Consider the following 12,884-nt stretch of genomic DNA (forward strand, 5'->3'; position numbering starts at 1 on the left):
GATGTGGTCACTGAAAATTATGAAACATTGCTAAGGGAAATAAAAGAAGACCCAAATCAATGAAGAGTTCATGGATGAGAAGACTCACTATAGTTGTCAATTCTCCCTGAATTGATCCATAGATTCAATGTAATACCAACAAAAATCATCACATGATTTTCTGTAGAAGTTGATAAGCTGGATTCTAAAATTCAAATAGAAATGCAAAGGGTCTAGAACAGGCAAAACAACTTTGAAAAAGAACAAAATTGGAGGGCTACTATTAAGTTATTTTAAGGCTCATTATAAAGCTATAATAAGACAGTGTGGTATTGGTATAAAGATGAATATTAATAGATCAATGGAACAAAATATACAGTCCAGAAATAGACCCACACATATATGCAGAACTAATTTTCAACAAAAGCACTAAGACAATTCAGTAGAGAAATGATAATCTTTTCAACAAATGGACAACTTAATATCCCATATGCAAACTGCTCCCCCAACCCTGGACCCATTGTTTGCATTATATGAAAAAAATTAACTCAAATTGGATTATAGACCTAAATGTAAAATGTAAAATTATAAAACTTCTACAAGAAATAAGAGAAAATCTTGCGATCTTGGATCAGGATTTTTTTAGATACAACACTAAAAGCACAATCCATAAAAGAAAAAAAAGATAAATTGGACTTCATAAAAATGTGCTCTTTAGAAGGCACTGTTAAAAGAATGAAAAGACAGATAACAGACTGGTCACTTGTCCACAAATCTTATGTTCGCAAATCATTTATCTGACAAAGGACTGATATTCAGAATACATAAGGAATTCTCAAAACTCAATAATAGGAAAACAAACAACTTAATAAAAAATGGGCCAAAGATTTAAACAGAGGTTTCACCAAAGCTGATATGAAGATATCAGATAAGCACTTGAAAAGATGCTCATCATCATAGTCTGTAGGGAAATTTAAATTAAAACCACAATGAGAGATACCATTACACATATTTTAGAATGACTAATGAATAGAAGACTGACTATAGGAAGTGCTAGTAGAAATGTAAAATGATAAAACATCTTTGGAAAATAATTTGTCCATTTCTTAAAAAGTTAAATATATATGTACTATATGATCCAGTTATTCCACTGCTTAGTATTTGCCCAAGAGAAAATAAAACATATGCCTAATTAAAGATTTGTACTCAAATGTTTGTATCATCTATATTAATTTTCTATTGTGCATACAAATTACAATTAATTTAGCAGCTTAAAACAACATACATTTATTATCTCACAGTTTCCATGGGTCAGGAGTCTGGGCATGGCATAGCTGGGTGCTCAGGATCTCACAAAGCTGCAATCAAGTTGTTGGCTGGGCTGTGTTCCTTCTGAAACACAAGGACTTTTCCAAGCTCACATGGTTGTTGGCAGAATTCAGTTCCTTGTGGTTGCAGGACTAAGGTGTCAGAATCTCTCTCCCATCTTCTAAAATAGTCTTATATGACACAACAAAATCATAGGAATGACTATCCATCATTTTTGCCATATTCTATTGGTTAGAAATAAGCCACAGTTTCTTCCCACATTCAAAAGCAAGAGTTACACAAGGGCCTGATCCATGTGGATGTGTTAGTCATGGCAGCTTTTTTATTTTTAATAACCCCAAACTAAAAACAACTAAAATGTCCATCAGCAGGTGAATAGATAAACAAATTGTGGCATATCCACATAGTGGAATACTAAATAGTGATTAAAGTAGAATGAGAAATATGCAACAACAGAAATGATGCTTGAGATAATTATGCTGAATGAAAGACAGTAAAAAAGTTCATACAGAATGACTCCATTTAGAAAAAATGTAGAAAATGAAAACTAATTTATAGTAACAAAGAGCAGATCAGTGGTTGCCTGGGAGTAAGAAGAGGGGCAGGAAGGAAAAGGTAGGAGGGAGCAATTACAAAAGTACATGAGGAAATTTGGGAGATGCTAGATGTGTTCATAATTTTAATAGTGACAGTTTCATGGGTATATATTTTATCAAATTATATACTTTAAATAGTTCAATTGATCATATAAAAAACATACCTAGTAAAGCTGTTTCAAACCATTTTCTAGAATCAACTCTTTCAAGGTATTCTTGCTTATTAATAAAGTTTCACTTTTGTTACTTTTGAATTTACTGATTTGCTGGAATTTCCAAGTTTATTTTTTAGCAGCAGATTCTGAGATAGTAGAGATAGTAATTTTTATTTGAGATGGAGAAATTGTAGTAGCTGTTGGTATGAGGGCTTCTATATTATGGAATATCTCTAAAATGGAGTCTACTGGCAAGGCTTACATTATGAAGATTTGATGAGTCAGATAGGAAAACAGACAATTTCAATACAATTTAGCTGAAATATATATAGGGTGCTATGGGACCCACAGAGAAATCAATTAGCCCAGCCTGGGGTAGTGTGTGTGGAACATGGAAGTGGCTTGTGGAGATGATGTCTGAGCTGATTTTTAGGGAATGAATAGGAGTTTAAAAAGTAGAGAAGGGGAAAAGCATTCTGGGCAGAAGAAATAGCATAAACAAAGACAGGGAAACAAGAAAGAACATGGTATATGGGGGAAACTATAAGGAATTTGCTAACATTAGACACAAGGCAGGGACTGGTAGCAGAAAGGCTGGAAAAGATAGATGAGGGCTGGCTCATGAGGTCATTAGGATTTAGACATTAGCTATTAGGCAGAGAGTCTCTGAATTATTTTAGGAAGGTGAGTAATGTCATAAAAGAAAAGTATAATCTCACCTATCAATTAAAAAGGCTTCAGAATGGAAAATAATGGTAAGGATATGGATGAGAAGAATAACTTGAGACATCTAAAAACAATATCACAAGTCCTGGTGATTAATTGGTCATTAAATGAAAGAAAGAAATCTATATTCTTTCCCAAGTTTTTCTCTTGGGATTGTTTCATTAAATGAAAGAAAGAACATAGGAGGCGAAAGGAGGTCTACTGAAGTGGGAAGAAGAAATGAGTTTAGGTTGGGGCATGTTTAGCTCCACATGCTTGGAAGATTTTGAAGTGAAGATGTTATTTTAGGCAGGTAGAAAAAAGGTCAGAGAATGAGAATATGGGTGTGTGTTATAACTCTGATAGTGGTGAGACTGATCAAGAAAAATGTGTAGAGGAGAGCATTGGGCTAGAACTCAAAAGAATACTGAGGGTAATTAAATAAACTATCTTGTTCTACTGACTAATGTTTCCATTCCAAAGACTTTTCTCTACTCTCCTATCCCCCACCTTCCCCTACAACCCCTACTCCATCTGCAGGCCTTAAGCCTGCGGAGAAAGAAAGCAAAACTGCAACTTCTCTGTCCTGAGATTTATTAAACAGAAAGGATAAAATATAATATATGGCAGGTGGTACCAAGGACGTATTTTTGGTTGACTTTCATGGTCTTTTTGGGTTTAATTTCTTGGCGACTGTAGTTTATCTTTACCGTTTACATGTTTGTGCTTCTAGAATGCAAATCTGCATCCAGGACTCTGTTGGTGTGGGCATTAGCAAAACACATCTTTTGATTTACATTCTATGGTTTCATTGACATACGGAATGGGCCATTCAGAATAGCTCTGTTCATTGGAGGTAAAAGTAACTTTCCTAATTGTTTCTAAGTAGGGTGGGAATTGTGAAGTTGGTTCTTGGCTGCACTGTGGCATTGACAAAAGGAAAGTGACATCTGGGATAGCTGCCAGAATCTGTGGTTCTGGTGTGGGGGAATAACAAAAGTGTCAGGCACTATAATCAGTTGGGGACCCTGTTGTATGAACTATCATGGGCTGTCTTAGAAACATCTACCTATCCAGGGAAGAACCAACAGTCCAGAGTACCTGTAATTGAACTTTTATTTTCTTTATAGGAACTAAAAGCAGTTTGCCTTGTAATAAGGGTGATGTCTATTTAATAACTAGATCTAAAGATAGGCATATGTACAATTGTGGTGTTTGTGAGGAGAGAGGTATGTGTGTAGTTGGGTTAGCCTTAATAAAGTCTCTCAGAAGGTAAGACAATTAACATTTCAAAAAGAAGGGAGTCATCAGTAATATTACATACAACCTATATGTCCAGTAAGATAAAGTATCTGTTGAGTTTTAGTGATATGGAACTTTTTGATGATCCTAGAAAATTTTAGTAGAGAATGAACAGAAAGTAGATTGTATTGTGCAGTGGGTGAAAATATGAAGTGAAGAAGGAAATAAAGAGAGCGAACAATATATTATTAGTAACAATATATTATCAGTCTGACTGAGAAAATATGAGTGAAATAGTACTAAGAGAAGTAGAGATATAGGGAAGTATTACAGAACAGGAAAGACCTGAGCATATATATAGGCTGAGGCAACACAGCAACTAGAGAGGGAGAAAATGAAAATATCAGAAACTGATGGGACAGGTGGTAAGGGTATAAGAGGAAACAGAGCATGTACTCTGAGAGACAACAGTAAAAGAAAGTGGTGGGAGGTGATGACTTATCTGCTGAGTGTGGAACGAACAAGGCAAGAAGCCAGGGGGAATGTAGATGAATGTATAGATTCTTTTAATTGAGGTAATGTCAAGCCTATATGTGCTCTGCTTCTGTCCAAGTCTCTTTCTGACCCATGGCCTGCCTGCCCATAACTCACATCTAGTCACCTAATAGTTGTAGGAGTATAATAACATTGGTTGTAATGCAATGATGAGTAGCTCTAACTTGACTTAGTTCCAAACAAAGAAGTAGAGCTCAAAAAATTGAAAGCAATATGTTCAGTGACTTGTATTATATTTGTACTTGCAAGAGACAATGAGAGCAACTTGAAAAGACTGGAACCCAAGTTCTGAAAGATTCCCAATGTCACTCCATGAATTCAAGATGTGGTTGTGGCTGTTTATTTATTTATTTTAATCCTGTAGGATTAGATTTAATCTTCTAAGATATTTGTATCCAGATTGTTGACCCAGGCAACCAGATTGTCCACTTCTTCTTCCCATGAACTATCAAAGTCTTCACACTCTGGTGAAGTTTGATGCTTCGAACTCTCTTCTGTTGTATCAATCTTTGTGACAAAATCTGTTTCAGCAGGTGACTCAAGAGAAGTTTGATCTATGGTGTGAAATATGAAAAACAGAAATTTAATAGACATGGTTGGGGAAAAAAATGAAAAGAGAAGTGCTCCAGCATTTGTAGCATAATACTCTAAGGTCATCAGAATGAATTCAAGCACACTTTTCAAATGTTCTAAATTTCATATTTTACATTAACTTTTTTTTTCCCCATAAATCATTCTTTTCATTTTATTTAAATTTTTTATACTTTATTGTTTGATTCATTAAATAGGTATTTACCAGGGGAATTTTGAGAAGATGGCAGAGGAAGAAGCTTCAGGAATCAGCCCCTCCACGACAGCAGCTATTAAACAAGGAGGAACTGGCTGAATCAACTATTTAAAAACTCTGGAGTTCAGTAGAACACTGTACAGTATCCAGAAAAGATGAGTGGAAGAGGCTGGTAAGTTATGGTAAATACCAATAAATTACTCTCTCCATAGGTGGTTATCAGCACCCATTCCCCACTCTTATGGCAGGCTGCAGTGGGGTCCAGACTCTGAAATAGCTTGCTGGTGCCAGAGAGGGACATAAGATTCTACTTTCCCAAGGTTCTAGGAGGGGAGGGAGCAATTGCTGATCACTGCCTTTGATTAGATACTTTGGGTCACTAGCGGCCTAGAGCTCTAAGGACAGACATTGTTCTAACCTGCCTCAGACAAAGGCAATGGAGGTGGAAATTTGAAGATGGTCACTTCCTCAGAGCTGCAGAAGAAAATTGAAGGGATGCACTTGGTTGGGCAGGGGCTGAGCCAAGAAAGCACAGCTTTGGGGAGTCAAGGAAGAAGACTGGCCCCTCCACATCTCTTCCTAAGGATAGTTTGGAGCCACCTGGTACTCCCTTTGAAGGTCCCTGGCTTTAATATGCTAGGAAAGACTGACTGCGGAAACTCTTCCCCCTCCCAGAATTTTCTCTCCAAGCAAAAGCAAACTGAGACAAGAAGACAGTATAAAAAACAATTGATATGGATAGCCTGCGGCAAAGGCTTACTTGCTTTAAGCTCTGCAGGGGAAGACCCAGGAGAAGAAGTTCTGTTTCAGGGAAGTAGAGGGGACATTCAAACTCCTCTAAATAGGAGAATTCTTACGGCCTCTAGCAAGCGCAAGCCCGGGAAAAGAGAGGCCCAGAAAAGATAGGGAGCACTCTGTACTTTGCATTTACCTTGGGCTGACCTTATCAAAAGATCTTATTTACAGTGGGTTTACAGCCACAGGAATGGATTAGATTTAAGAGTATGTTTTTCTGTGGTACATAAAGCATCAAGCCATCACAGCATGGTACTAGCACAAGGACAGACATATAGACCAATGAATGAATTGAGAGTCCAAAAATCAACCCTCACATTTGTGGCCAACTGATTTTTGACAAGGTGGCAAAGATCACTCAATTGGGAAAGAATAGTCCATTCAACAAATGGTGCAGGGAAAACTGGATTTTCATTTGCAAAAGAATGAAAATAGACACCCAGCCTCAGGTCATATTGAAAAATCAACTCAAAATGGATCAAAGACCTAAATATAAGAGCCAGAACTCTCAAATTCCTATAAGAAAACATATGAAAGTATCTTCAGGGCCTTGTATTAGGCAATGGCTTCTTAGACTTTACACCCAAATCATAAGCAACAAAAGAAAAATAGATAAATAAGACCTCATGAAAATTAAAGGACTTTTATGCAAAAAAGGACTTTATAATGAAAGTAAAATAACTTTTGAAAGTGAAACACAATGGAAGAAAATATTTGGAAACCACATATTCATAACACATGAAAAGATGCTTAGCATTATTAACCACTAGGGAAATGAAAATCAAAATCACAGTAAGATACCATTTCACACCCACTAGAATGGCTACTATTTAATAACAGAAAATTACAAGTGTTGTGGAGAAATAGGAACACTCCTTCATTGCTGGCGGGCATGTAAAGTGGTACAGCTGCTGTGGAGGACAGTTTGGCAGTTTTTCAGAAAGCAAAGTATATTACCATATGACCTGGCATTCCCACTTCTAGGTATATACCTAAAAGAATTGAAAGCAGGGACCTGAATAGATATTAGCCCACTGATGTTCACAGTGGCATCATTTAGAATTGCCAAAAGATCGAAGCAACCCAAGTGTCCATTAGCTGATGAATGAATAAACAAAATGTGGTATATACATACAATAGAATATTATTCAGTCCTAAAAGAAATGTTCTGATTCATGAGACAACATGGATGACCCTTGCAGACATCATGTTGAGTGAAATAAGCCAGCACCCAAAGGACAAATACTATTATGAAATAATTAGAATAAGTAAACTGACAGAGTCAAAATCTAGAATATAGGTTACCAGGAGCTGGGTTGGGGGTAGGGAATGGGGTGATTATGCTTAAATTGTACAGAGTGTCTATTTGAGTTGATTTTAAAGTTTTGTTAATGAATGGTGGACATGATAGCACAGTATTGTGAATGTAATTAACATCACTGAATTAGACATTTAAATGTGGTTAAAAGGGCAATTTTAGTTTGTATATACATTACCAGAATGAAATATTTTTAAAATGCATGAAACTGCACAACACAAAGAGTGAATTCTAAGTTAAACTATGGATTATAATTAATAGTACAATTATAAAAATGTGCGTCATCAATTGCAATAAATGTACCACACCAAAGCACAGTGGTAATACCAACGTAGTATGTGGGAACTCTCTCAAGTTTATTCATGATTTTTCTGTAAAACTGCAACTTCTCTAATTGAAAAACAAAAACAAAAACATATGTTTTTACTCAGTACCCACTAAGTGCTAAGATGTAAGGGAAAAGATGTTCATGAGTGCGACAGAAATACAAGGAGGGAACCACTATGTCTAGGAAATAACAGAAAAGCTTCCCAGAAAAAGTGGAAACAAACTCAGACTTTGAAAATTGAGAAACAATTGGTAAAGAAAAGCAAAGAAGAGAAGCAGGGACACTTTAGATAAGAAAACAGCATATCCCAAGGCACAAAGATATAAGAGGACATGACAGGTTTAGAATTAAACCCGCGTGGACTGTTCAGCATTTACAATATTACTTAACGTGGACACAACCCTCCTGTTGAGCAGGTACTATTATCCTTATTTCACAGATGAGGAACTTGAAGCTGAGTGAGCTGTAGTAACTTGCCCATGAATATTGTATCTCCCCTAAGAAGAAAGCCAGGTGGAGGACAGGTCTGCATGAGACCCTGACTCAACATGTCATTAAGGGCACAGATTTTCCCCATTGCTTTGATTTGCTGTCTTTGGTGTTGTTTTCTTTTTCAGGCTCATAACAAGAGAGCTGTGGCCCTTCTAGTCCTCATACCAAACTTGGCAACATCTAGAGGGAAAAAAAGAAGTCTTCTCTGCAGAGTTTTATTTTTAAAGGTGGAAAATTATTGCCTGAAGCCCCCGGAATATTTTCCCTCAAACAGAATTGTGTCACAGTCCATTCCTAAACTAGTCACTGGCATGGGAAATGGGATTACCATGATAAGCTGACACCAGTTGTCGGGGTAGAATGAATGTTGGGAGCTATTGCCTTGACCATTTGCCCTCTTAGTGCCTAATCTGTTAAAACAAAACAAAACAAAAAAACTCTCAGGAAGCATAAAGAGAAGACCTGGCTAAATTATCAGGGCATAATGCAAAAACAAACGTAGAAATGTTTCCTCATGATATAGAAAAATAAATATTATTTTGAACTTATTTCCTCCAGAAAATCTTACATGTTATAAATCCCTCTGTGAAGCCTTGGGTTTGGTGGTTGGAATCAATAAAAAAGGATGGGACTTTGCTACTACTTTAACAAAATAAGTTATGTAAGCATGAATTCTAATTGCTTTATGTTTTATAGTCTGTAAGCCTTTCTTAAGAATGACCCTGGAAGCGCCTCTTCTTACAATTTGTTTTTTGAGTCTTAAATAATTTAGTTAGTGAAGATAATAAAATTTTCTTCTGTTTGGTGATCTCTGATCATTGTCAAACTGTTTATATACATTTACTCTTGTAGCATTCTGGGTTCATTTAGGAAGACAAACAGTAAAGCAATATAGGAGTGGGGGGTTTCATATAGGAATTAGGGATTATATAGATGTGGGAGGGCCTGGAGGAAGGGAGAGTTGGGGTGAAAGTCTGGAAGGCCAGAACTGGAGAGTTGGAAAAACAGTCTCTACCTACTTTAGCCTGACATAGACAAGAGTGGGAAAACCCAGAGTTCATGGGGAAGTATAAGGAGCTGCACACATCTAGCCACTTATAGTGGGAACACAAATTGTAAGTTCATAGAGATAATTCTAAAGGCACCATGTTTGTGAAATGAAAGTTTGTGATGTGTGAAACTGCTGTGTTTGAGGAAGATATCATGCCTGATAAGCAAAAAAGGCAACGGCCTCTTGTTCACTTCTACCTCCTATATCTCACATGAGGTCTCATTGGTGATCTTTGAAAGGCTAGTCCTTTCTGCAAAAGAGGAGACCCAAAGTTTAATTCTTTCTATGGCACACTTCCCTTTGATACTCTGCCTTAGTTTGCTGCATAATAAACAACCACAAAAATCTTGGTTGGAAAGGTAAATATCGTAGAGAGGAGTAGAGAAATCATGGAGGAAGCAGAAGGTAAGGCTAAAGGTGAGAAGATTTCTTACAAGTTCATGCAGATGCCCAGAAATCTGGGAGAAAACAGAGCTGAATGAACAAGACTGAGGCTGGTAATTTAGAAGAGAAAATCAGTGGCACACCAAAACAAGGAGGAGGGTCAGAAGTAGATATTGAGCAAAGGAAGTTGGAGATATGGGAGCAGAACACTTGGAGAATCACTAGATGCAGGTTATTGCCTGTGCCTGGCATTTATATATTGTTGTGCTTAAAGGACAGGTGATAGGAAAAACAGTAACTAATTGTGATGGTTTAGGGCTGTATGAAGCCCAGAAAAACATGTTCTTAAATTTCATTCATACTTGTTGCTGTGAACCCATTGTAAATAGGATCTTTTGATGAGGTTACTTCACTTAAGGTGTGGCCCAGGATAGGTCTTAATCCTATTACTGGAGTCCTTTATAAGCAGAATGAAACTCAGACGGATGGAGATAAAGCCATAGGAGGCAAAAAGCTGAACATCAATGGAACCAGAAGAGAAGGGAGAGACCAGGAGATGTTGCCATGTGCCTTGCCATATAATAAGCTAAGAACTGAGGATCACCAGCATCCAGCCCCAGAATGCCACTGTCTTAGGGAAGAAAGTATTGCATTGATGATGCCTTCTTTTAGCCTCAAAGCCATGAGCCAGTAAATTCCCTTTGTTTAACCTGACCCATTTCATGGTATTTGCTTGAAAAGCCAAGGAAACAGGTTTTGGGACTAGGAAAGGGTTCTACTATTGCAAATACCAAGAAGGTAGAAATGGCTTTGGAATAGGATAATGGGTAGAGGTTAGAAGAATTGGGGGGGCTCAAAAAGAGAGAGCTGTGGAGAAAGTTTATATTGTTTTAGAGAATACATAATTCATCATGAGCAGAATGTTAGTAGAAATATGGACATTAAAGGTAGGTCCAGCAATGCCTTAGAAGGAAATGATAAATGTATTATTGGAAACTGGAGGAAAGGTGATCCTTGTTTTAATATGGCAGAGAATTGGCAAAACTGAGTTCTGATGTTGGGTGAGAAGTAGATCTTGAAAGTGAACTTGATATTTAACCGAGGTGATTTCCAAGTTAAGTGTGGAAGGTTTCTCCTTGCAGCTTACAGAGAAATGTGAAAGGAAAGGGATAAGCTGAGAGCTGAACTTCTGGGCACAAAGAAACCAGAAATGGGTGGTTTGTAAAATCCTAGGCCCATCCAGATAGTGTGTTCTGAGACTAGTGACAGAAGTGGCTCTATCGGGGACCTCCCTGAGCTTCCGGAAAGCGAGTCTAGAGAATAGGGCGCCACATGAGGGTTTAACTGAACATGGAACCAGTCAGCAATTTCCAAGGAAGTCAGGATTAGAAATGCAGTTATCCAGGAAAGATCTGTGGAAAGTCTTTTTTGTCTAATGGTTTGGACTCCTGTAAACTATATGTAAAACTGGCAAGTATTTTTGCAAAATTTTTATGAATGGAACCACTGCAGCCCAGACTGAAAGGGACAGAGAAGGGAAAATCTGAAGGAAGAATGGCTTCAAGGACAGAACCATGGAATACGAGGTCTGGACTGAAGGCATTTCATTGGCCAAGAGAATGGGTCCACCCATATGTGTGGAAATGGTGGGCCCACCCCTGCACTTGGAGGGGACAGGTCATTGCGCTGATTCTTGGAGGAGGCAAGCCTTCTGTCCTGTTGTTCAGGAAGAGTGCTGATAAACCCAGTGCACAGAGATGGTGGGACCTATGTCCAGGTGTTCACAGAGAGCCTGGCCACCACCCCAGGCTTAGAGAGAGTGGAGCCTATGCTCTGGGGTTTGAGGAGAGTAGAGTTGCTATGCAAGCACTTGGAAGAAGTGGGTTTACCACTCCATGAGGCTTAGAGGACAAAACATTGATCCACAAATATTGTCCAGACCTTGAAATCTAATGGAACTTGTTCTGCTGGATTTCCAAATGGTTTGGGACCTGTAGCCCCTGTTTTCTTTCCAATTTCTCCCTACTGGAATGGGAATGTTTACCCTATGCCTGTCCGTCCATTATAAATTGGAAGCAATTTTTTCTAGATTTCACAGGTCTACAGACAGAGGGGACTTGTGCTCCAGGACAGAACATAGCCATAGCCGATTTTGATGAGACTTTGTACTTAGCATTATTACTGTAAAGACTTAAATCTAGGGATGTTGTGATAGATTGTATTTGGCATGTAGAAAGAACAAATCTTTTTGGGGACAGAGGGTGGAGTGAGGTTGTTTGGAGCTGTATGTATCTCAGAAAAATATGTCCTTAAACATAATCCTTTTCTGTTGCTGTGAACCCCTATAAATAGGACCTTCTGATGGCATTACTTAAGTTAAGGTGTGACCTAGGATGGGTCTTACTCCTGTTACAGGAGTCCTTCATGAGAGAATGAAATTCAGACACACAGAGAAAAAGCCACAGAGGAAGCAGGAAGAAGCTGAACATTGAAGGAATCTGGAAGAGAAGGAAGAGACCAGGAGACACTGCTATGTGCCTTGCCAGATGACAAACTAAGGACCAAGGATCACCAGCAGCCAGCCCCAGAACACCACAGTGTTCTAGGAAAGAACATTGCCTTGATGATGCCTTGACTTGGACTTTTTCCTGTCCAGAAAACCATGAGCCATTAAATTTCCACTGTTTAAGCGGATCTATTGTATGGTATTTTCTTGAGTAGACAGGGAAACTAAAACACTAATACTTTACAGTGCCTTCCAATTTATAAAGAATTTTAACATGTAGAGAGCCGTTCAGTCAGAAGAATCCTGTGAGATAGGGTAGGATATTAGAAACTAATATTTACTGAACATCTATGAATCCAGTACTAGCTGAGGATGAAGAAACTAAAGCTCAGAGGTTAAGTGACTTTCCCATAATTATATAGACCTGGGATCTAACCCCAATGTCTTTGATCCTCAAAATCATGCTTTTTCCTCTATACTAGATGTTTTGCTTTGCAAGTTACTCTCTTTCCTACCCAAGACCTACCCTTAATCTATGCCAACAATGAACACTCTTTCTTTGAAAAATGTTAATTTTAAAAAGAACTTAACTGGGAAGCAGATTTGGCTCAACCGATAGAGCATTTGCTTACCACATGGGAGGTCCAGGGTTCAAACCCAGG

At 38.0% G+C, this 12,884-nt stretch overlaps 1 protein-coding gene across 3 annotated transcripts in view; it reads right to left on the minus strand.

Annotated features, from left to right (window-relative positions):
• Positions 1-605: 605 nt before the first annotated feature.
• UBE2U (ubiquitin conjugating enzyme E2 U) overlaps positions 606-12,884 on the minus strand; it is a 123,777-nt gene continuing 111,498 nt past the window's right edge. The window contains exon 10 of one of the 3 annotated variants that reach the window (XM_023586150.3): positions 606-5,115. In XM_023586150.3, the coding sequence (XP_023441918.2) occupies positions 4,934-5,115 (182 nt within the window). In that variant the 3' untranslated portion in view covers positions 606-4,933. The remainder of the gene's footprint in view (positions 5,116-12,884) is intronic. The other 2 variants (XM_004483664.4, XM_071217415.1) reach the window with 2 other exon arrangements.

This window comes from Dasypus novemcinctus, chromosome 9 (assembly GCF_030445035.2).
Source record: "Dasypus novemcinctus isolate mDasNov1 chromosome 9, mDasNov1.1.hap2, whole genome shotgun sequence".
In the NCBI taxonomy this organism is placed as follows: Eukaryota; Metazoa; Chordata; class Mammalia; order Cingulata; family Dasypodidae; genus Dasypus; species Dasypus novemcinctus.